The sequence below is a fragment of the Apaloderma vittatum genome, unplaced genomic scaffold, assembly GCF_000703405.1.
Source record: "Apaloderma vittatum isolate BGI_N311 unplaced genomic scaffold, ASM70340v1 scaffold1337, whole genome shotgun sequence".
Taxonomy (NCBI): Eukaryota; Metazoa; Chordata; class Aves; order Trogoniformes; family Trogonidae; genus Apaloderma; species Apaloderma vittatum.
Genome location: NW_009727637.1, coordinates 63475 through 86883, shown reverse-complemented (window position 1 = coordinate 86883; position 23409 = coordinate 63475). Strand labels below are relative to the sequence as shown.

The 23409-nt window shown below is 39.8% G+C and overlaps 1 protein-coding gene across 1 annotated transcript in view; it reads right to left on the bottom strand.

Moving 5' to 3' along the window:
- The window catches only part of ZNF385B (zinc finger protein 385B), a 53830-nt gene extending 46305 nt beyond the window's left edge, over window positions 1-7525 (bottom strand). The window contains exon 1 of the mRNA XM_009873728.1: window positions 7400-7525. Coding sequence (XP_009872030.1) covers window positions 7400-7489 — 90 coding nt within the window. The 5' untranslated portion in view covers window positions 7490-7525. The remainder of the gene's footprint in view (window positions 1-7399) is intronic.
- Between the last annotated feature and the right edge of the window lie 15884 nt (window positions 7526-23409).

The window sequence follows — 23409 nt, the reverse complement described above, 5'->3', positions numbered from 1 at the left end:
CTTTCCCTAATATTCACTTGGGGAAATGGCTGAAGTTCATGGTATCCCTACTGTGAGACCTGACAGACTGAATACAGAGAATATCAGTTTCAGGTGCACAGATCACCCTACCATCTCTGGTAGTTGAGATGAAATGGCCAGTGCTTCAAATCTGTGTACCACTGGTTTTCAGGTATGCTAAAGACAGAGGGGTTTCACACCATCACTTCCAATTGCCATGCAGTACTTCAGAATTGTAATAAAATTAACTGTTTCTAGACTAAAAGACCAGTTGGTATATCCACAGTCAGAAAGAAAGAGTACAACACGAATTAATTCTTAGCTACATTCTTATAATCTATTAATTACTAATTATTGCAGTAATTCTCAAGTTTCTTATGGAACAATGTGACAAAGGTCTAAGAGTGGGCCAGAAAGCCAGCCACATACAGGCAGGATGCTGCAAAAGCAGCTATTTCTGTATTCACCAGACACACGCGGAATTAGATTTCTCTAAAGGTACTCTAGAATTCTGCTTATGACTAGACTTATAATTAGAAACTAGCAAAACCTTTATAAGCACAGTGGTGCAACACACATGCCTTGTTTGTCTTAAACTACAATTTACAACTGCTTGCTTTGAGGGGAGATGTTTTCCTCACACTATTTGTAAAATATTCTTCAGCGGTCCAGTGCCTAAATATTTATGGCTGACAATCCCCTCCTTTTAACCCGCTTCCTTGCCTCATGAACATACTCCTAACTTGAGAAGAAAGCTATTCAATGAAGTTAAAGGCTTCTTAGCTTTTCCCTATGCTGAGTAGCAAAAGAAATAAATACTGCTGAAGTGCTGGAGAGACTAACACCAAGCTTCTGTAAAGACGGAGAGGAAACATGTAGCCAGGGAACAGATTTTCTGGAGGACTCAGGAAAGGGTAGGATTTGTATGCAGCGACTGTATTTCCTTAAAGAATTATGCTGATGACCTAATTACTTGTATGCACAATAACGGATGTATTGCAGCAGTTTAGGAATCATTTTTCAAAAAAATCACTGTGGATGCTGAGCTCCCGTGAAGTGGTAGATAAAGGTTACCGCACCCAGTGACCTCTGTGTCACCAGTGTGCGTCAGTGCACCTGCTCCTTAGGGACAGGGTTTCCTCTCTGCCTGCTGATTTGAACTAAGAGAAGGGAGCTCATTTCCTGCTGGAGAAAATACAAAGCAACAGGAAACTCTGAACAGTAATTAATATTTGAAGAGATTCTCCCTTAAAGTCAGTCTGTATTATTTTAAACAAGATTTTTTTTTTTCCTGAGAATAACATGCATTAAAGACTAGAAACAAGGCAGAAAAATACTTAGACTTACTGATTTAACGAAGAGTTTCTCTTTGTAGAGATTCCTGACAGGAACTAGGGCACCTGCATCTTTACGCTAAAATACTACAGACTGTAGAAGCTGTGGAAAATGGATTGACAACTCCCTGCTTTTGGCAGCAATTTTTTTTTCTTTTCCATATCTAACTGAGTGTATCTTACTATGTGTTTGCTTCAAGCTCAATCTTTTTTGAAAGTTTCAGCTGAAATGGCTCAAGTATTTTGTGAGAAAGAAATACGACCTTAAATAAGTAGTTTTCAGGGCTTCCAAAGGCTGGGAAGAATTTTTTCAAAAACTGCTACTACAGTTGAAAGACATCTCTGCTGGTTTCCAAAGTCCTAGAAAGACAAGGAGAAATTTCTGGCCTGGTACAAAAAGCCTAAAGACATGAAGAAAAAGGACTATAGGCAACTTGAAAGAGGAAGACATGGAGGGTAAAGGGGCTCTGCAGCCAGGTCCTGTGAGAGAAGAAAGTCATAAGAGAAAGCAAAGGTCTGTGCTACCAGAATTTCAGCTTAATTATGTGGTTCCTGAACCTCTGCTTTCCCCACCTGTATCTGGGAAAACATCCATTATTCTCTGTTATTCCCTTTATAAAAGGTAACAGGCTGATTTCTCATGTTGTAGTTTGGATGATTCTGAGTTATTACTTGGAAACCACAAACTATTATATTCATAATAAACAAAAATGTAGCAGGAATTCTTTTAAGTGCTCAACAGGAATGAAAGGCAAGTCTGAAGTACCTTTTGTGCCTGCATGACAATAAAATAGGGTACAAAATGCCTGTAAGAAAAAAAGATTACAATTTCTTGATTGAAAAATCAACCAACAAAACCCCTCAAACGCAATATCCAACTACTCCACAAAACACCTCTCCGAAATTAATTGCTCGCATTTCCTTTCTGTAAAGCAATAGCTCTTAAAAAGCTTCACCTGCTCTCTGGAACAGAGTGTTTCAGAGGGAGAAGGGAAGAGCACGTCACATCCCTCCAGCTCTTCACAAAAGGGAACCAGGGAAATGAGAGCACATGGACAGGCTACTTGGATAAAGAGGACCATAGATAATGGCTCGGCAACATCCAGCTGGTCACATCTGTAATTTGCTCCTCCTGTACACAATCCTTGGCTCCAGAGCACACTTTGGCACTGCAGCAGGGTGTTAAGTGGATGAATTCAGATGCTGCTAAGGCAAGTGAAAGCTCCTGAGCTGTGGCGCCGTGCCAGGGGCACTTGGCAGATGAGGGGCGAGTGAAGCCGGCGATGCGAGTGCCCTGCACTCTTATCTGCAGACCTCCACTTCTGCCTTGGCTGATTACCGGCCCTTCAAGTGAGAACTAGGTAGCAAATAAAAATGAAGGATGTAATTGAAAATGCAGAAGAGGAAAGAGAAAATTAGTCCCTCCTAGTAGTTGTCTTGGGAGTAGACCAGGGATACGTATTTCAGACATGGCTAATGCTGGAGGAGAGACAAAGATGTCTAAGTTACTAGTCAGCTCCTCTTCCCCTTCCTGTAGCCCATTCCAGCTGGCTCACCTTCAACTGGCAGATGTAGAATGCTCCTGGACCTCTTTGCAAGGGGACTGAGGGAACTCTAACATAAAGAATCAGCATAAACCTACTTGAAAAGAAATAGATGCTGAAGCAAATACTAGGCCACATTAACCCGTGTCTCCTCTAAAATATGAAGGTATGAACCAGTATTTAGAAACTAATCATGGGCTAGTTAGATGGAAAGTATTTCACTAATGTGAAAGCTACAGGAAAGGCTACAATCTTTGATTACCCCTGAGGCTATAACAAACTCAGAAGGAAGTATATGAATTGCTGATTATTTTTTATGATGATAGAATCTGAGAAGTTGCTGAACTGCTCTTGTGCAGACTGATGGGTGACTTTCTGTACCACTTTGACTAAATTTGAATCATATAGCGCTGCTCTCACCTCAGGACAAAGCAGAACACATTGGAGTTCTTAGATTTATTTTTTTTCCTGGGGAGTATACATCCTTTCTAAGCAGATGCAGACAGTGATCATCAAGTGTGCCTTGCAAGTTAAATGCTGGCTTTCAGCCACCTTAGTGCATGCATCATGGTAACCTTCCATGATGTGATCACAAAGCATCCTTTCTTGATTCAATACACAAGATGGATGATGTGAGTCAAAGAATCAGGGAGGCGTAGAGAAAGAAGGGTACAGAAGGTGAAGCTGTGTGGTAGAAGCCAGTGAGTGTAAAATTCAGAATTACATTATAATAAACGCACAAAGTTAACTTTGATTTAAACTGACTTGATGCACTTGACTTTAAAGTCTTACAGATGTTTAAGTGTAATCAATGTATAAAATGTTACACGCTAAGGAACCATCAGAGTCATTTTAGCATGCTGAAAAAAGAGCTCTGCTTAAAAAATACCTTTCCATATAGCATCCGCTGCAAATTGGAGGTACCAATCTGGGACATTCCTACAATGCTGACTTCCATTCTGCTATAAACAACAACATTTTAATTAATAACAGATGAGAATATTATGGATTTCAGACAGTGAGGTATGAGTAACTGAGCAAGACCATTTAGAACTTGATGCCAGGACAAACATGATGTCACCTTTGGATCCAGTGCTGCAGCACTTCTGAGAGAGGGCTTGTCCTTCTGCGCAGCAACTTGGGTTCAGGCTGAAACAGCCTGATCATACCTGTCCTGTTCTGACAAAACTATTTGCTGGTGCTGTGAACAGACCAGGAAAGAAGAAAGCACTTATTCCGCAATACCTCTCTGCTTGCAATCCTTCATTCTGCCCTTAGAAGACCCCTTTCTGGCTGATCTGTTGAAACAAAAAAGCACCCGTACTGAGGAATAAAAGGGCATGTATCCAAAGAGCTAATGCAATCATACCGCAATTATTATTTCCTATATATTAAGCAAGACCTAAGGAACAAAAATAAATTTAATTGAGGCATGAATTGATAAGTACTATGCATACGTCCACAGCATTTTTAGAACTACTGATGTTTTTAAGAGAAACAGATGGGAGGCATTTTAAACTAAACCACCCAATTCTGTTAAGAAAATAAGGTACACTTGGAGTAGGCATTTCTTAAAAAAAAATCTCAACAAAACAGGATCTGCTCAGTGCTTCATTTGGAAGTACCCCATGAGGAGACAAGCAAGTGATCGGGAACACTTGCACAAATGAAATGGGAACACTGATGTTTCATCTGAAGCATCACAGATGTTTCCAATGAATTGAAATTGTCAAAGTTAACTATATAAAAAAGGATTTACCCTAGATTTCAAAAATATTTCCATAAATAAGAGAAGTTCTTTGTAAACACTCTACAGGGTTGTTCCTTTAAACATGTTTGTAGTTAATCTATTTTACCTTGTGGTTCCTATCCTGGTAGCTACTATATTGAGCACCTAAGAACAAACTTTTCTTTTTTTAGGCCACTGAAATAAGTCAGAAACCAGCTCTTGGCAAGATTTAGCCTGCTCTTGAAAATGAACATGTGGCTCCAAAGAAATTTTCTCTTGAGACCACGTTTCTTTTGCCACCTTCACAAACAAGCCTGAACAGCAGCCCTGGCATGAGCTGCATGCTCCCCTCAGTCCCACTGAGGGCAAAGAGATGGAGTGCTGCACACTGGAGGTTTCACTATCTGCAGTCCTTGACAACTCCTCTTGTGAGTGACCGATCCACAGATTTCCTGATTGATCCATAAGGAAAATGATGGCTTTTTTGAGAGGAAGGCACAAAAAGCTCTTCCAATACTCTGTTCCTAAACAAGTTGAAAAATTAAAGCACTCTGGATGTCACCTGGATCTAGCTTGTAGGCACTCAAACTCATCTTCTGGAAAAAGGCTTTTTACAAACTTTGACATACTCCCTCCCCCCACATTACAGTGAAAAAGGAAAAAAAAGATTATATATATCCAAACATAAGAATCTACATTGGCAAACATTATGCAAAATTAGAAAGAAAGGAAGGGTATGATGGCTGGCAGTCACTGTGCCTGTCAGTAGATAACCATGAATGATTTAGTTTTCCAATGAGCTTTAAAGTCATCGTAGACTGTTAGGGAAAATCAATACCTGCAAAACAAATGGCAAAGTCTGTGAATTAGAAGTAGAGTAGTACTGAAACACTTTTCCTCAATAAAGAGATTTTAAAACATGTAGTGTCCGTGGTGCATAGCAGCATGATTTTATATAATTATCAAGAATTCTAAGGGAGGAAGTAGACACTGAGCAATATTTGCCGATTACCCCAGGCTTCAGCCTCTTTTTTAAAAATAAACCCCATAGAAGTTTGGAAAGGAATGACAGGTATGAAGGATAAACACTCTGGGAATTAGGCAAACCCAGCTAAATGTAAGCTAGTGCACATAGGCAAAACCAGTGTAAATATCCAAATTAATCTGTCCCTGGAGGCCACTGCAACTCAGAAATTCAGTAATACCACCAGCAAGCAAATGATTTTTGTAGACTCTACAACTATAGCATCCCTAAAGAAAAGGTTCTTTGAGTCTTTATGTACAGTTCTATGAAAATGCTCACATATAAAACCAGCGCAACTGGAAAGAAGACAAATCAGTAACAAAATTACTGAATGTATTAGAAAGATTATGGAAAATGAGTATGAATTGCATCATGCTGAGAAGAGGGAGAATGACACATGGCTTGCTTAAAATTTCACTGAGTTTTGGTCCTGCATTTTAAACATACTTGGATTTTTTTATCTCTTTGGACACATGGACCCAACCACCCCAATACATACACATGCACATCCTCCTACATCTCCCTCATAAATGCACAATTTTCACATGTACCTTTTGCAATGAACTGGCAATAATTGCTCTTGTTTATAATATGCATTGGGCTGCTGACTTTCAAATGAAGCTTGCTGATACGCGACCTCAGAACCTTCCCACAGCCCCGTGTGCTGCAGCGCAAGGCCTGGCAGCAAGATGCACTTGCGAGTCATGAAGAAAACCCAATCCTCTTGCTGTTTTAACTTCAGACAGAAGGTGAGTTTGCAAAAGGCAACACTTGGCAGTGGTTCAGCCGATCACAGTCTGGCAGTGCTGACACTGCTTCTCCTTCCATCCCCCTGCCCCATAATTAGTGACAAGTTGGATGCTGCCCAGTTCATGCAACGGTCACGTACGGATTGTACTCGCTGACTTGGCAGAAATGACCCAGAGCAGTTTCTTTCCTCTTGCTTTTAGTCAACCATTTGCCGACTTGTTCCATGGTGAACCACCGCCACACATGGCAATCTGAGTGGCAAAATGCAAAATTCTAGGTTTGGTGCACTTAAGATAATAATTAATGAAACAACTGATAAAGCACGATAGCAAAAAAAGCATTTTGTTAACATTCAGAACCATTTTATGATCTGTTAAAGAAGTGAGAACTACCATAGAGAGTATTTGTGTTACTGCTGCTCTGCTAAACATGCAGAACCACAGAAGCATAGAGCATTATTTTGGCAATAGTAGGATTTTCTTTTGCAAAAACCCAAGATGTGTTGCATAAACTAAAAGTAGTAGGCTCACGTTTTTTACATTGGCTGGCTGAGCAATTTTAGACTTTATTGTTGTTATACAGAATTAACAAGACCCTCCATTTGCTTCACTGGCTGCAACAGACTTCATTTGATTCATGTCACACTTGTTTTTCCATTAATTTTTGCTTTTTTCTCTTTTACAGCACATGGAAATGCACATGCCCAGGCAAATGCTCAAAATTATTCTATTGCTCATCAAATATCTATTGAGTGGGTTTTGGTTTTGGTTTTTTTCCAGTGTTCAGACATCACCCCAGTAGACCAAGATACATAAGGATCATCCCCGTTCACAGTGATAAGTCTGGGTCCCACTCCAAGCGTTTCACAAGAGGGAACAGTAACCACCACAGCACAGACGAGAAGGGTTCTCTAGAACTATGCTAGTGACGCAATGTTTAAAGGCAGCTTCAATGCTGGATAATCGACCAGGCTTGGAAAGCATATACTGAAACTAAATGTGGAAAGACCTTTACTTACTGTGTTAAAATTTGGGAAGAATCCAACAGCAGAGCTGCTGTCCAGAGGGAAGGACATAAAGGGTTTGATATCCAGGGAAGGCTGCATCATCAAGGTAGGTGTGCGCACAAGGGTGGGAAGTGTAGTAGTGCCTGCCAAGAGCAAACAAAACCAGGAATTCATAATATTCTCCTTTCCACATCATACACAGCATAGCTCACACAACCTCTAAGAAAAAATAATACAGGGAGGTTATAAAGTGGCTCTGTAGGAGTTAATATCGTTAAAAGAAACCTATTTCCACACTGTGGAGATGAGGCAGAGCACTTCCCTATGGCCATGGATACTCAGATGCGGAAGGAGACATATGGTACATAAATCACACTGGCAGGTAGAATAAATCCTTTCTAAAGCTGAAAAATCCTTCCGTGCCAGAAAGGCCAGGATGGGCACCCATGAAAGTCAGATGTTTTGCAATACATGGCTGCCTCTTACATGAGCCAGCACTGACAACACATGCAAGCTGAAATCCAGAGCTTTGTTTCCAAATAGTGAGCTGTGTGTTATTTTTCCCTCTTCTGACAATAAGTATCAGGTGCTTTACAAACAACATTTCACCTAACATATTAAAAAGGCCTTCTGTTTTAGAGTGAAAAGCAAATATTAGAAAACAGCCAACAAACAAATAATCAGCTAGAATATAAATGAATACAACTCTCGACATGTGATGTGGAGCCCAGATATTTTTCTCCAAACAAGAGCTTTCCAGAAAACTACATGCTGAAATTCTTTCTGTATACACTTGAGAATCGTTCCCCAGCAAGACCCTGAAGGAATGGGAAGGCACAGATGTCCAAATATTTATTTTTAACCAGTTATCTGCCCTATTCACACAATAGTGTGCCTAGTACACAGCTTCCAGCTATGCCTATGATTTTCTGAAATCATAGGAAATAGATTTCAAATAAAATCTCCCTCAATGACATAAAAGAGGCAAAACAAGCAAAAAAGAAAAAAAAAAATCTCATTTTCTCCTTCCTAGGTTGAATAAATAATTCAGCAGTGACTGGAATAAACACTGGAACACAAGTATCCCACACCTCTAAAGGAGGGTGAGTCACTCTCTGCTTCTCCCACCTCTGCCAGAATTTCTCCGTAATTACCTCCTTCTCCCACTTCCAGCACATCAGCTGGGAGCATAGCAGTCCTCTTTGGAGTTACTCTTGTCTCAAGCAGAGCTGACATGATACATAAGCTTTTTCTCACAAAAGACATCTGAGCTTTTTAAATCCAGTCAGGAAGAGGAGGAGGGGAAGAAAAAAAGCACGCAACAAAAAAAAGGAGAATACACCAGCAGTTTTCCCTCTCTTAAATAATTCACATCTACTTGCAAGATGCCAGCCAATCCATATGGGTTGCCTAAGTACCAGTCTTCTGTTAAGGGTTCTCCATTTGTCTCTGTTAAGGACACGCAAAATTGAAGGCAGAGTAGAAATTTTCCTCCTTTTCATCTCGTCATCCTGCCTCTACAGACACAATTTCAAGCTCATCTTGTGGTATCAAGGAGGAAAGCTGAGTTCAGAAGCCAGATGGGGCTGCATGGATTTTTTGGACGACCAAACAGTTCCAACTAGCCCTGAGCTCAAATTTTGTAGATGTTGGAGAGACGGTCATTTTGATCACAGCTGTAGCACAGTAAACATTACATTATGCTCTAGCAGATGAATAGCAGGCTATAATCTATTCTCTGTTTCTTCTGTAGGAAAAGTGTGATGGTTGCACAAAGATGGGTCATTGACAGCTATGGAGACAGAACTGTTGAACATCATCCCAGCTGAGCTGCGCAATGTGAAAGGAAAGATACACTTGAGACACCTTCTCCCTTCTCCTATCCCAATACTTTCATAAATGTAAGGTTTATTTCTGCATAAGCTCACGAAATTCATTGTGTTTAATTAACTGTAAGTCAAAGCTCATTCAAGGGGAGTCAGAAATGTCAAAAAGCTAAAGGCTAACATGCCTATAGTTCCTTTTTCATATCCGTAATGAAAAAAAAAGTATCAATAGGAAAGCAGTGTGTCAGAGGATTTATCCAAAGAAAATATCTTCAACTGCAAAAAATGATGATTATTTCTACTAGCTGGTTCTGAAACGGTAGATTTACATAACTAGGACTTCAGAGTTGTATTCAAACAGCAGCTATGTTGTATTCAATTATCTAAAGCCTATATAGCACCACCATCAATCTAACTTCTACAAATTTTCCTTTGAAGTTCATAAGCAATTAAAGAGCCACGAAGTTAAAAAAGAACTGTCCTCTCTTTAGATATACATATTTCAATGAAGTTATGGCTACATATTTTAACTAAATTTTAAAGATTAGAGATAAATTCTAACTGAAATTTAAAATCAGAGGTAAGCTACATTTCTGATGCTGTATTTATGGAATAAAAAGCATTTGGCACAAAAGATTTAAAAATTAAAATACAATTGGCATCCTCCTTCAAACAATGCAATCTTCTTTTTACTCCTTGGCTGAGTACAGACCATTCCATAGAACCATAGCATGTCAGGGGTTGGAAGGGACCTCTAGAGATCATCTAGTCCAACCCCCCTGCCAGAGCAGGATCACCTAGGGCAGGCCAACAGGAAAGCTGAAATCTGATTGCAATTTTGCAGTCCACGATGTTTCTGCTGCCTGAGTAAGATAGGACTAGTGGACTAGGATACATCTGGAGTCTGTACAGAAGAGGAAACAGACAGCTACCAGACTTGTTCATGGAGGCTTTAATATTAAGAAATTTGTTCGCTTCTGTTTGCCACTTTACTACTTCTGCTATTGCCAAACAGATACCAGTGATCCTATTTAACTGAAGTTTTCAGACACATCTTTGAAAACGCCTGGAAGAATTATCAGATAAAGATGACCTAAACTAAAGGCAGAAACACTTCAGCACACAACTGTCAAATCAAACAGAAAAGGGCACAGTTTTACACTGGCATTGCTCCCAAAGATCAAATAGATTTTCACCACCACTCCACTAAATCTGCATGCAAACCTGAGCTGAGCAGGAATACTGGCACAAGAAAGATGTAGCTGACAAGCTTCATTATCTTTATAAATTTAACGGATGTTTACCATTTTGTTAGCATTTTAATGATACAGACATCTTGCCATGTCAAACATAGATTGTTTTAAACCACTCGCAAATCTTTGGCATAAATTTAACTGTTTTTTCTTGTACATTCCTTTGCTCATTTCAGCTTCGTAATTCTTAAACAGTATTTTATCTTTGTAACTTTGACTCCCACAGCAGGCATCACCTGTATATTGGAGATGCAAGTAGCAGGAAGATTTGCCAAAAGGCACTGATCCTCACTAGCCCCTTCCACTCTCATCCAATAGGAGGAAAACAGGGTTTTGTCTGAGACACTGATCCAAAACGTCTCATTTGATTAAAGTTTTTCTTCCTCCTACACATATTTATCCAAAAAGAAAGTCCCTGTTTAACAGGCGCTATTCCTCATTACCCACGCACACATAGCTTCACGCACTCTGCAACACCCTGGGACACTGACGCTTTTGCAAAGTTTATGAAAGGTTGCCACCTTTACCCAAATTTGATCTCTCTCTAACATAAAAAGGCACTTAGTTAATCTATTAAGCACTGCAAGTAATACTTTGGGAAAGGAATTAGGAAGTCTTGTGTCAGTCCCTCCTGTGACAAGAGGAGCCCCGGGGGCCAGTGAGACTCGCTTTACCCGGGTGCCAGAATGGGGCAGCCGACACAGGGGCTGGAGGAGTCTCCACCAACAACCCCCCACAGATCTTTTGTGGCTTCACAGAAAATCTGCAGAAGCCAAGACTGGCAAGACAGCAGTTTTGGCAGAGGCAGTTGCAGTAAACTTTGGCCACAGTTAAGTCACTGCTCATCTTGTTCAGGTAAGAGCGGTGTCACATTCAGCCAAATCTAAGCACACAGTTTCTCCTTTTGTACCTCCTGGAAACTATTTGTGAAAGTATTACTTCTGTGATCTTCTCCCTAAGTGTTTTTCTTTATCACAGACACAAAAAAAGGTGCAACATCTGCACATTAATTCCTCTGATTTGGGTCAATATTAGACCATTACATGAAAAACCCAATTCCATCACAAAGCTTACTCATCTAAAACATTTTGTGAACAATTTCAGCATACTTAGAGAAATTAATTAATTTTTAGACTTGAAAGCATGCTCTTCCAAAGTCTTCATTATAGGCAACTATAAAGAAATCTAAAGCCATACTCAAGTTCCTCCTCTTTTTCTATTACTTGAAGACACTACTACAATGTTCTCATCTGCCGATCCAAGGAAGCTGTCCACGCTCAGAACAGAAGCAGTGGAAGAGTAACTGATGTGCCATCAGGACTGCAAAAAACTATCCAGTTGACAAATTTCTATGAACTGGACAATCTACATTCATCTCAGATGGCATGTGGTAGCCTTTGTTTTAACTTGCGCCATGGGCAGTATTTGGCAGCACTTCAGAGAGACCTCATTTGAGTTATTCACCCCCATCACTACTTACACATATTACAATGAGAGTTTTCAGTTTATGGACAGGCTGTGTTGATGTTTATCCTTGATCGTTTTCAGCTATTAGGAACCCTTACTTTCTATACCTACACAGTCTTATTTGGCCAGGCAACAACAGCAACGTAACTGATGCGATGGGTCAGTTCTGGAATTTCTCCTCCCTTGACCTTTTTAGCACAGTGTTTTTCAGACACTGAATAAGTCAACAGTATCCCTTCAAAGGTGGATGACAAGCTGTCCCTTTCATTTTGCCCAGGTTGGCTGATTTTGTTATGGCCTGTAACCACTATGCACAGCCACCCTGTCTTTAGACCTCACACTGTCATCTCTACTTACAGCATTTTCCTTCAGAGCTCCAGAAGACGGAAGGCCAGGCAGGACATACTTGAAGTGGCTCCCTGGAAAGATTCCGACATAATTCTGCATGTGTTCATCTGTGAACTTTTTCTGGCACCCTTACAGTTTCAGTACAGTTTATTAATTGGTGAGTGGAAATTTTCAACACTGTCAGAAATATTTATTTCAGCATGTGGCTCAAAAGCAGTTTTATAAAAAGGTTAGTGCCAGAGATGGTACCTAAACTTTCATACTGAATAAAGATCTCTTTAGTTCTACTGTCTATGCCTTGCAAAAAGAATTTAAAAACTCACCACTATCAAGCAAACCTCAACTTGCATACAACTTTCCTACACTTGCTTATATGCAGTTTTATGGAAAGACTAGCACAATTAAATTATGTTTATTAAAAAACCCACCGCCTAACTACAGAAATGCACATCCATAAATGATAGGTGGTAAAAAAAAAAAAATCAATCACTTGCAAGCCACTACATCTTGTAGTTTAGGTATTTATATGACATGAGCCCTTGAGATCTTTCCCAATACTTAATATAAATACTAGTCTTTTTTACTTCTCACTATGATCAGTTTACAGGATTCAGAAATTTTCTCATTTTGTTTGTTTAGTTACAGCTATACATTGGTATTAGAGAATGGCATGCGTTTTTGTTTATTCCGAAGATAAACTGCTAAAAACAAGTTAAGTGCAACTAAATTCTAAGTTTCTGAACAGTAGGTGTTGATGGCAAAATGGTTAAGGCAAAAAGCTACTCTACAAGTATTCCATTAATAATACCCATGGAGATGAACCTTTAGACATTTCGCCTCTCTTGAATAAAAAACAATGTAAATAAATACAGCATCTTAGTAGATTATTTCTTTCAGGATTCACTCAGGAGAACAAATATTGCTTCCTTATAGTACAGTATTATGATAAATGAGACTCATGATACCCATAGGGATTACAGTCTGTCAAAACTAAAGTAGTCAAGGAGAGATAAGACCATTACTTCAACAGATTTTCCCAAATGGCAAATTAACATGATCCTAAGAGATAACTCACTATCCAGGCAACTTATTTTTAAAAATAACTTGAAGCAGAATCCCAGCATATATGAGACCTGGCATAACCCCCAGTTGACAATAGGAAAAGTGCTAAAAACTTCTTTGCCCTCAGGGCACCACACACACACACTCACTAACGAATGAGTATGTAGCTCCTGTGGGAGTTGATATGATTACCATCAGAGCTACCGATACACAGGCATCATTTTAAATTCAGAGACTACACTGAATTCATTTATCTTAAACATTATTCAGATATCAATGGAGCAGTCAGACATTCAATTGACTTATCAACAAATTTAAAAAGCACAAACCAACACACTCATCCATATTTGGAAACTAAAAATGGTTAAATCCTCAAAAGATGTAGGGTTTTTTTCAGAAGCCACAAGGAACAGCAGCAAGAACTCGTGCAGAGCTCAGCAGCACTAAACAAGAACCAAGTACAAAGCAAGAACCACTCTGTAACACGTAAGACAAGAGATAAGAAAGCACTGGTCCACGTCTATCCTTCCACAGCAACGAACGGAGTTCGTTGCCAAGTATTTTGCACTCTATTCTGAGTTTATTTTTTCAGTAGATGTTTCAGCAAACCCAGAGGCATTTGACACAAGTTCACTGCAATGTACAAATTACCTATATATTGAATAGCTTAAGCTCTTTAAGAATGACTTAACTAAAAAAACATGTCAGTTTATGAAAATAGTTCTCTACCTACAAATTAAAACATGGTTTGCAGTGTGCTTGAGCATGAAGTTAGTATTTCCATTATTATCCATCTAGAAATAAATGTTCTGTGAAAGTGTGCTACCAGAATTCCATATTCTCATCTTGCATAAAACTAGATACAGTGAAAGGAGGTATTTCTATGTTTCAAATACATGTAGGATTCCACCAACTAGGTCAATAATATAAAATAAACTGAAAAAAAAAATAAACTGAAATCTGGTGCTACCGAAATGAATGGAAGCTCTGGTATTTAATCTATCCAAAAAGTCTACAATCACCTAATATTGATAACTATACATAGCTCATTTAAAATTAGACAATAAGTATAGCTAAATATTGCATGTATTTCACAGAAAAATTCTAAAAATAAATACATAAACCTACTTGTACTTACAAGTAAGGAAATATTCATTAGATTAGAGCAGATCGTTCCTCACTGAAATATTAGGAATTATTTGGACTTGCTTTAACTTCCATGAATTGTTAATATTCCTCTGCCTATTCAACTGTTTTCCATTTACAATGTCTTACAGTTTAAGGTTGTTCATTTAAAAAATTAAAATGTAGACTATAGCACAAATATACTATGTATTTACTTAATTTGAAGACAATTACAGAAAAGCTGTTATTGAAAATCTCTATTATAGTAATATTGATATTCAATACAACTTTTTCAATATTTACTTCTTTCATCTCTATATTTAGTATCTCAAAGCTCTGGAGAACAAAAAATGATGTTTACCTGGTGGGGGAACGGAGAAGGGTGGACAACACGGGAACTTCAGTATTTTAGAGACAAATATTTTAGATATAAATACATCAAAACATCGAAAAAGAAAAATCTCATTCCCCTCGCAGTTGTACGGCATTTCTAAAAGTTTGTACTAACAACAGGAATCCCCATAGGTTTTGTATGGAAGATACCAGTAACAGATGGAGTGTGAAGAGAAGTCCAATAATTAGAAGTGCAACAGATAATCTTGCACTTTCCTTAAAAAACTGCATTACAATTGCCTGATCATAACATTTGGAAAAGCCCTGTCTCTCCCTCCTGGATCTGCAGAACGTGTGACTCACCCCTGTTCTCCTTCTCCTGTAGCCGCTGTACCCGCCGCTCTGGTGCTCTTGTGGCTGTGAAAGGACTTGTACACCCGCACAACGTGCAGTCTGAATTTTAAAGCAATTGTGCTACACCATTCTACACAGTTTTTGCAGTGTTTATATCCCCAAGTCAAGTGAACTCTAGAAGTACTATACTAATACTAAAGCATGTTTGTTAGCACTGGCTCCTTGTCAAGTCTAAGTAATTCTATAAATTATGGAACATCCTTCACTATATTTAGAAGAAACATGCTGGCTGCAGCATAATGCAATTTGCTGTTATCTATAGGTAGTATAGAAATATTTGTCACTGGTTTCTTAAAAGAGCTAATTCTCTAGACTTCTAAAGCAATCAATACAATTTGACTGGAAAACACAGTGGCTCATTATAGCTTAAGGCCCTCAAATTTAGTAAGTCCATTTTATTGTAATCAAACAGTGACAACTATTAATAGACACAATGCTCCTGCCTGCACTGAAGTCGGATGTAGCTTTGTCATCTATCCCAGCTTTCTTATGAGACCACACCTGGAATACTGTATCCAGTTTGGGGTTCCCCAATTCAAGAGAGACAGTGATCGACTGGAGAGAGCCCAACAGAGAGCTACAAGGATGATTAAGGGACTTGATCATCTCTCCCATGAAGAGAGACTGAGAGAACTGGGGCTGTTTAGTCTTGAAAAGAGATGGCTGAGAGGGGATCTTATTAATGTATACAAATATCTGAGGAGTGGGTGTCAAGAGGAAGGTGCCAGTCTCTTTTTGATGGTGCCCAGTAATAGGACAAGGAATAATGAGGATAAGCCAGAACACAGGAAGTTCCATCTCAACACAAGGAGAAACTTCTTTGCTGTGAGGGTGCTGGAACACTGGAACAGGCTGTCCAGAGAGGCTGTGAAGTCTCCTCTGGAGAATTTCAAAACCTGCCTGGATGTGTTCCTGTGTGGCCTGCCCTGAGTGATGCTACTTTGGCAGGGGAGTTGGACTAGATGGTCTCTAGAGGTCCCTTCCAACCTCGAACATTCTATGATTCTTTTTCTCAGAATCTTCTGGCTTGCTCAGGCCTCTCCCTCTGGTACCCACAGCCTGAGCAAGCAGCACTGCCTCCTCCTCTGTTTCTATCTGCTTCTAGGAAATGTTGCTTTAGAGTTGTTTTTGCTTTGAAGTTTTCCAAGTACGGCAGAAAAAACCAGCTGTGTCTTTCAGCTCTCTATTCTCTTGCCATCTGCACTAATGGAGATCTTTCTGAAATCCCTCAGATTCTTTTTCTTGATTTATTTAAACCAGCCCTCCCCTTGCCTTTTCCACTCTCTCAACACAAAGGCGCAGTGAGAAAGCATATTTGTTTGCTTTTCTGCTGTTACCCTTAACTAAAAACTAAAATCTTGTCCAGTGCATGGTGCAACTTCAATGCCAGTCCCCGTTTTTTCATGCACTCCCCATGCTAGGCATCAAGCCTGTGAGTGTCCCAGGATAAGGCACTGCACTGCCCTCCCTCTTGGTTTAGGATTCACAGAATCATAGAAACATTCAGGTTGGAAAAGACCCTTGGAATCATCAAGTCCAACCTATAACTCTACTCTACAGAGTCCACTCCTAAACCATATCCCCCAACACTACATCTAAACAAGCTTTAAGCACCTCCAGGGAAGGTGACTCAACCACCTCACTGGGCAGCCTGTTCCAGTTTCTGACTATTTCTGTGAAAATTTTTTTCCTAACATCCAGCCTAAATCTACCCTGTTGCAGCTTGTGACCATTCCCTCTAGTTCTACTACCAGTTACCTGTGAGAAGAGACCAGCACCAACCTCTCTACAATGTCGTTTCAGGTAGCTGTAGAGAGCGATGAGGTCTCCTCTCAGCCTCCTCCAGTCGCTTTTCATAAGATTTATTTTCTAGGCCCTTCACCAGCTTTGTTGCCCTCCTCTGTACTCGCTCCAGCACCTCGACATCCCTTTTGTATTGAGCTGCCCAAAACTGGACACAATACTCAAGGTGTGACCTCACCAGTGCAAAGTACAGGGGCACAATCACCTCCCTACTCCTGCTGGTCACATTATTTCTGATACAGGCCAGGATGCCATTGGCCTTCTTGGCCACCTGGGCACACTGCTGGCTCATATTCAGCCACTTGTCTATTAGAATCCCTAGGTCCTTTTCTGCCAGAGAGCTTTCTAGCCACACTTCCCCAAGCCTGTAGCGTTGCCTGGGGTTGTTGTGGCTCAAGTGCAGGACCTGGCACTTGGCCTTGTTAAAGCTCATCCCATTCAGATTGGTCCATTGATCCAATCCATCCAAGTCCCTCTGTAGAACCTCCCTATCCTTGTGCAGATCAACACTCCCACGCAACCTGGTCTCATCTGCAAACTTACTGATGATACTGTCAATGTCCTTATGAAGGTCATCAATAAAGCTGTTAAACAGAAATGGTCTCAACACTGAGACCTGTAGAACATCACTTGTGATTGGCCACCAGCTGTACTTAACTCCATCGACCACCACTCCTTCCAACCAGTGCTTTATCCAGCAGATCATATGCTCATCTAGGTCATGAGCAGCCAGTTTTTTTATGAGTATTCTATATGAAACATTGTTGAATGCTTTTCAAAAGTCTAGATAGACAATATCCAATGCCTTTCCCTCATCCAATAATTGGGTCATCAATTTGACTTAATACCATATTTCATTACAAACTCAAATTTCCCTACTCAGGAACAGTAGCAAAAAAAACCCCAAAACTTACTTTACCTCAAAAGTTTCAAAATTTGGGGGATGGGACTTCATTGCAGTTAACCTTTTAGAGAATCTATTAGCATTGTACCTCTCATGTAACCTGGTATTTCTCAAAACCCAACTTTTACGCTGAAGTCTGTCACCATTTTGTTATTAGCCACTCTAAACCATTATGTCTTAGCTTTTACATCTGGGGGAATTACATCTGCAGTTGGCTTCTTGGTCCTTATTGCACTTCAGTAGTCCAATACACCAGCTCAGAAATGCTGTGCACAAAGGTATGAGTGTTGAGACCTATATGCATCCTCACAGATGTGTCTAGTCACTTAACCACATTAGACAACTTCCAACTTTCTTAAAAGTTATCACAGCTCAGAGAATTTCATGCCTTGTTTACTTTTCCCACATACTGCACAATCCTCTCTAGAAAATACAGTTACTCAAGTTGCTTCCTGTTTTCTGTTTTTAAGTTCTTCTCCTCGTCTTCCTCCCTTAAGATCCTTCAGAAAAAGAATTGCAACAAGAGCTAATTTAGGTTGTTGAGAGTGGTCTATGGAAAAATTATCTACAATGAAAACCAAGATACCTACTGAATCAAATCTAGTTCTCCTTCCAACAAAAATTTTCTACTTCTCAGAAATGTCAAAATACGTTTGAATATCCAGTCCACCTCCTTTATATCCAAAAGGCCACAATTTCAGTCACAATCTTCCCCTCAGTTGCTATCATTTCCATATCTAGGAAGAGGCTTTTAAAAGAATACCTATCTTTCTTCTTATAAATAACAAACAATGAGACAAGGAAGAAAGATTTAAAAACCTTGATAACACTGCCCACATAGCCTGCGTTCCACACTGAATTTAACTGTTCTGCTACGGCACAGGGCATGCAGCATACATGCACCCGTCCAAAAGAAACCAAATGTGTAGAAGTGGATTTACCACACGGGCAGTTTAAGTTAAACCCAAGTGATATAACTCTTTTTCTAAAACTGGTTTACTGAATAAATTCCTAAATGGCTTAGAAGTAGTTCAAAGGAAAAAAAAAATAGTTCATAATTTCCTAGTTAATATTACAGAAGAGAAAAGCTCATCCTTCCCAATTTCTCTAATTCTTCCTGGTGCTCTACCTGCTGCCTCTAACTAAAGCAACAAGAACATCTTCATAGGATTTCCTGCAGGATTTCAGCTTTCTCCTAATCAGATGCCATACTCCATCTCCTTTTTCTCAGAGCCTACACTCATAAAAGTTACAGCAAGGGACAAGTCAGAGCTCCCTTTCCAGAGCTTTACAAGGTACCAGTGCACCCCGCAGCACTGTACCTGGAAACACAAAAAGTGCAGAGATCTCACTCCAATCAAGAAAGCAGGATACAGACTCAGCACTTCTCTCACCTGAAAATACAAATAGTAGTATTTTAACCTGGCTTTGAAACGAGCACAAGAGATGGATTTCTGACCTAAGTTCTTTAGGCCATTTACAAATGGAAGACAGATTCTACAAGTTTACCAGTGCCTGCAGAGGCTTTTGTTAAGACCACACAACCACGATTCATTTCAGGAAAGCAAAAGCATAATAAAACACAGACCATGTAGTTACATAAAGGCTTCCTACTGTTAATCAGTGCCATGATGCTTACCTGAGTCCCTAAGGTTACTATCCGTGTCCTCTGCAGCATTTAAATACACACAGCATAAGACTCAGAAATAAATAATCCTGTCAACGTAGTGCTTTTCTGATGCTGGGTGCTATGAGACAGCGGGCAACCAGCAAGCCTGAACAAATCCAGGCTGTTGTAATTGTGTGCTTAGCTTTAATTACCCTTGAGGAAAGCGTTTGCAACTTGACTCCACAGGGAGGGCAGCCTGCTATTGACATCACCACATCTAATATAACCTAAAAGACTGATAAAATGTATTTCATTGGCATTTTCCCTGCTGATGTTCATAAAATTAAACTTGGAGGGGTTACTAGCTAGCTGGCTGGTAACAGAGCTGCATTTTTAATAACTTCTGAAAACAAACAAAGTAAAAGAAGTGGTGTCTGTGGCGTCTGCTTGATTTTTTTTTGCCCTGAAGGTCATAAAACAGGACACTGGAGCACAGTTACAGGCAGTGTGGGGTCATGACATTCAGAAGATCAAAGTCCACAAATTCTGTCTCTCCGGCACTAAGGTGCACTGCTTTACTTATTTTTAGAGTTAGGATTGATGGATAAATAAGAACTCAAAAATTTGTAGAACTACAATACATGCTAACTACCCTGCATTACACAGGGAGGAATGAAAGAAACAGATTTCAAATTAACAGATCTGTTAGCACAGATCACTACAGTCATGATCTTATTGAATATTAATTAAGCACTAGTATCTGACTAGAAACTTTTTTGCTTTGGGGTGCAGCAGTGCTTTATGGATGGACCACAGACTTTTGATGCTGTTATGCTTTCAAAGACTGCAGGACATGAACTTGGACATGAACCCTACCCTCAGCTACATTCAGAAAGACCCCCAAAAAAGCAAACAGAATGTTGTTGTTAAATTAAATTGGGCAAAAGAAGAAATTTTATCAAAACAGTCAAACTGACTTTTAACAGGACTTCAGCCTTCCAAAAAAAGTAAACTTACTAAAATGTAATTTCCCAGAGACTAATTAATATCTCTTTAATATGATTAATTTCATAAATAAAATCTCATTAATGAAACACTCTACCAAAAATAAAGAGAAACAAACAGAACGTGAGAGTAAAAGAAGCATGAAAGCATTTTTATGAAACGTGCCATGCAGCCTGCATCTACTTTCCATGACCGCGCTGGGGGCTGCTTCACCATCCCTCCGTTCCCAACCCTCCCCTTGAGCCAGCATAGGGGGTCAGACCCTCTAGAAACGAACTGGCAACAAACCAACAAAAGAGAAATTGGCTTTGAACCAGACTAGCGAGCTGGTCGATGAACTCACGGTCGTAAAACAGAGTACCAAGGCGGGGGCGGCAGAAAAGAAAAATTCTGTGGGTGCTGATGCTTCTTATTCTCATCCAGACTAGCCTGAACTAGCCCTCATCTTTCTTGCAGTGTAGCAGAAAACTTTCATGTTTGCTATACCATGTGTCTGGCTATATCTCTCAGGAAAGTATCCCTCTTAGTCGAGCAGTTGTGATATCCAGCAATCCTTTCCTGCATTCACAGAGCATGTGCTTATGTGCTGCACTGGTTATTACTCAACTCCTGTTCTGCCTCCCACACTTCAGCATAATTCATCTATCCCTTTCTTCAAAGGGAAGATAACCCATTAGTTCTTAAACTCAGTGTGTTTTTTCTTCTCTTTTAAAAACACTGTGACCTCATCAGCTCCCTTAGTGCCCTGTGACTTTGTCCTCTCTTCACAAGCAGTAGCAGCTCTGATACTTCCACTCATGCTAGTATCCTTGTGCCACACTTGTCAGAACCAGCATTTTGAAGGCTCTAGTTCAAAGAGACAGTCTGACTTGTTCTTACAGGCTTTTGCTATTTATATTGATGACTGTCACATCGACAAAATTAATCTCTCTAATGAAAAATAATGCAAAAATGGCACCATGCAATCGAAACATGTTAGCTTCCTCTGACATTCAAAGAACATCAACATAACAACTCATGTCTTTTTTTTTGGTATTCTCTAAATACTTAAGTGCACTTAGAGAAAAATTTCTTAAAGTTTGATGCTTATTTCAGTCTCATTTCATGTTCTGATTTTGTCCTACACATTCATGTTTCTCTTTCTTTATCATCCTCATTAATTTAAACTACTTTCCGTTTCCTACCTATACAAACACTCCTTGTGCTGGAGTCTAGTCTCACTGCAACAGGGAGAGTAAAAACCCGAAATGCAACCCAGTCTGTTAGAGAGATAATTATTTGTGTAAGGTTTCTAAGTCATGGTTGAAAGCTTTTTTAAGAGTATACTTTTAGACACAAGGAAATCTTAAAACGACTGTATGTACCTATAATACACCTTTGTTTTCCTCTTGTAATTGCATGTATTTACAAAACCGAGAGAAGCAAGACTGCTTTTATAAATTTAAGGCCTGGAGGTACAGTGCGTGATGTACAAAACTCTGGCAAATGGTCCAAACTTGGATCTGTTACCCTAGTGCAAATCTGCCATCATTCCTATTAAGTCAGCAGAATCACTAGGATTAGCAGCAGCACGAGTGTGAAATTTTGCTGATTAACTTCAGTACAAGGAGCTCTGTGTAGAAACAACAGCTGCCAGGTCAGACGTTAGAGCGAGCATTTCTCAACGCAAAGTGATAGTAAGAGGAGGTACCAGGGTATTTGTTAGCACAGTATCATGCCTTCACTTTGACACTACGCGAACTGCTACATGCTCTTCAGTAGCTAACAGTTCTTAAACTGGAACTCAGAGAAACCCAGTGAAGATAGGAAATATATAAACACCAAGTGGATAAACAATTATGATATTAAATAGATAGCAGCATTTGTAGGAGGAGGACTGCAGCAAGCCAGGCATGCACAATGACTTGCAGTCCAGGGAGAGGATCACAGCTTACCTGCTCCCCTATCTATTACCACGTATTCTGGACTACACAGTACAGCTGCCTCACCATTTCTGTGCAAATGTATCGAATCATAACATCTCCTTGCACAAATAATTGCTACAGGGGCGTGCTAAATTTGGCAAGAGAAATTTGTGAAGAGAGGGATGAAAGACTGGCTCCTTAGTTAAGTTCAAGGCTTACACATTCCTGTGGATTCACCAGTCGTGGTTTCACAGTTAAGCATCCATTCCAGAGCGGGTTTAAAATATGCCATATATTTCTGCAACAGATACAGCCTTTCAGAGTGAAACCATACTCCAGAATATACTCACTGCTGTACAACATGAGGACTCTAACCAAAATCCTTAATTCAGGAGCTGAAGTTCCTTAAGCAAGTGATTAAGTAGGCAGCTCTGAACTTGGAATTTGCAGTTGTAGTTCAATTACCTACAGAAGGAGCTCACATTTTTAACATTTTCCCACACTGGCAGTGCCTATACCCATGGAATTTCTGTGCCATTTTTCCAGAATTTTCAAAACCGTTCTCTGCAGGTATTTGATATTAGAGCCTGGCTGAAATTGTCTGTAACTATAAAATCATAGGATCCTTTAGGTTAGAAAAGATCCTTAAGATCATCAAGTCCAACCATTCACCTAGCAATGCCAGGTCCACCATCGAACCAAGTCATTAAGCACCACTTCTACACATCTAAATACCTCCAGAAAGGGTGGTGCCCACTTCCTTGGGCAGCCTGTTTCAGTGCTTGATAACCCTTTTGATGAAGAATTTTTCCAAAATATCCTACCTAAACCTCACCTGGTGCAACCTGAAGCAATTTCCTCTAGTCCTCTCACTTGTTCCTTCTTGGCCACGTGGGCAAACTGCTGGCTCATGTTCAGCTGCCTGCCAAACAGCACCCCCAGGTCCTTTTCCACTGGGCAGCTTTCCAG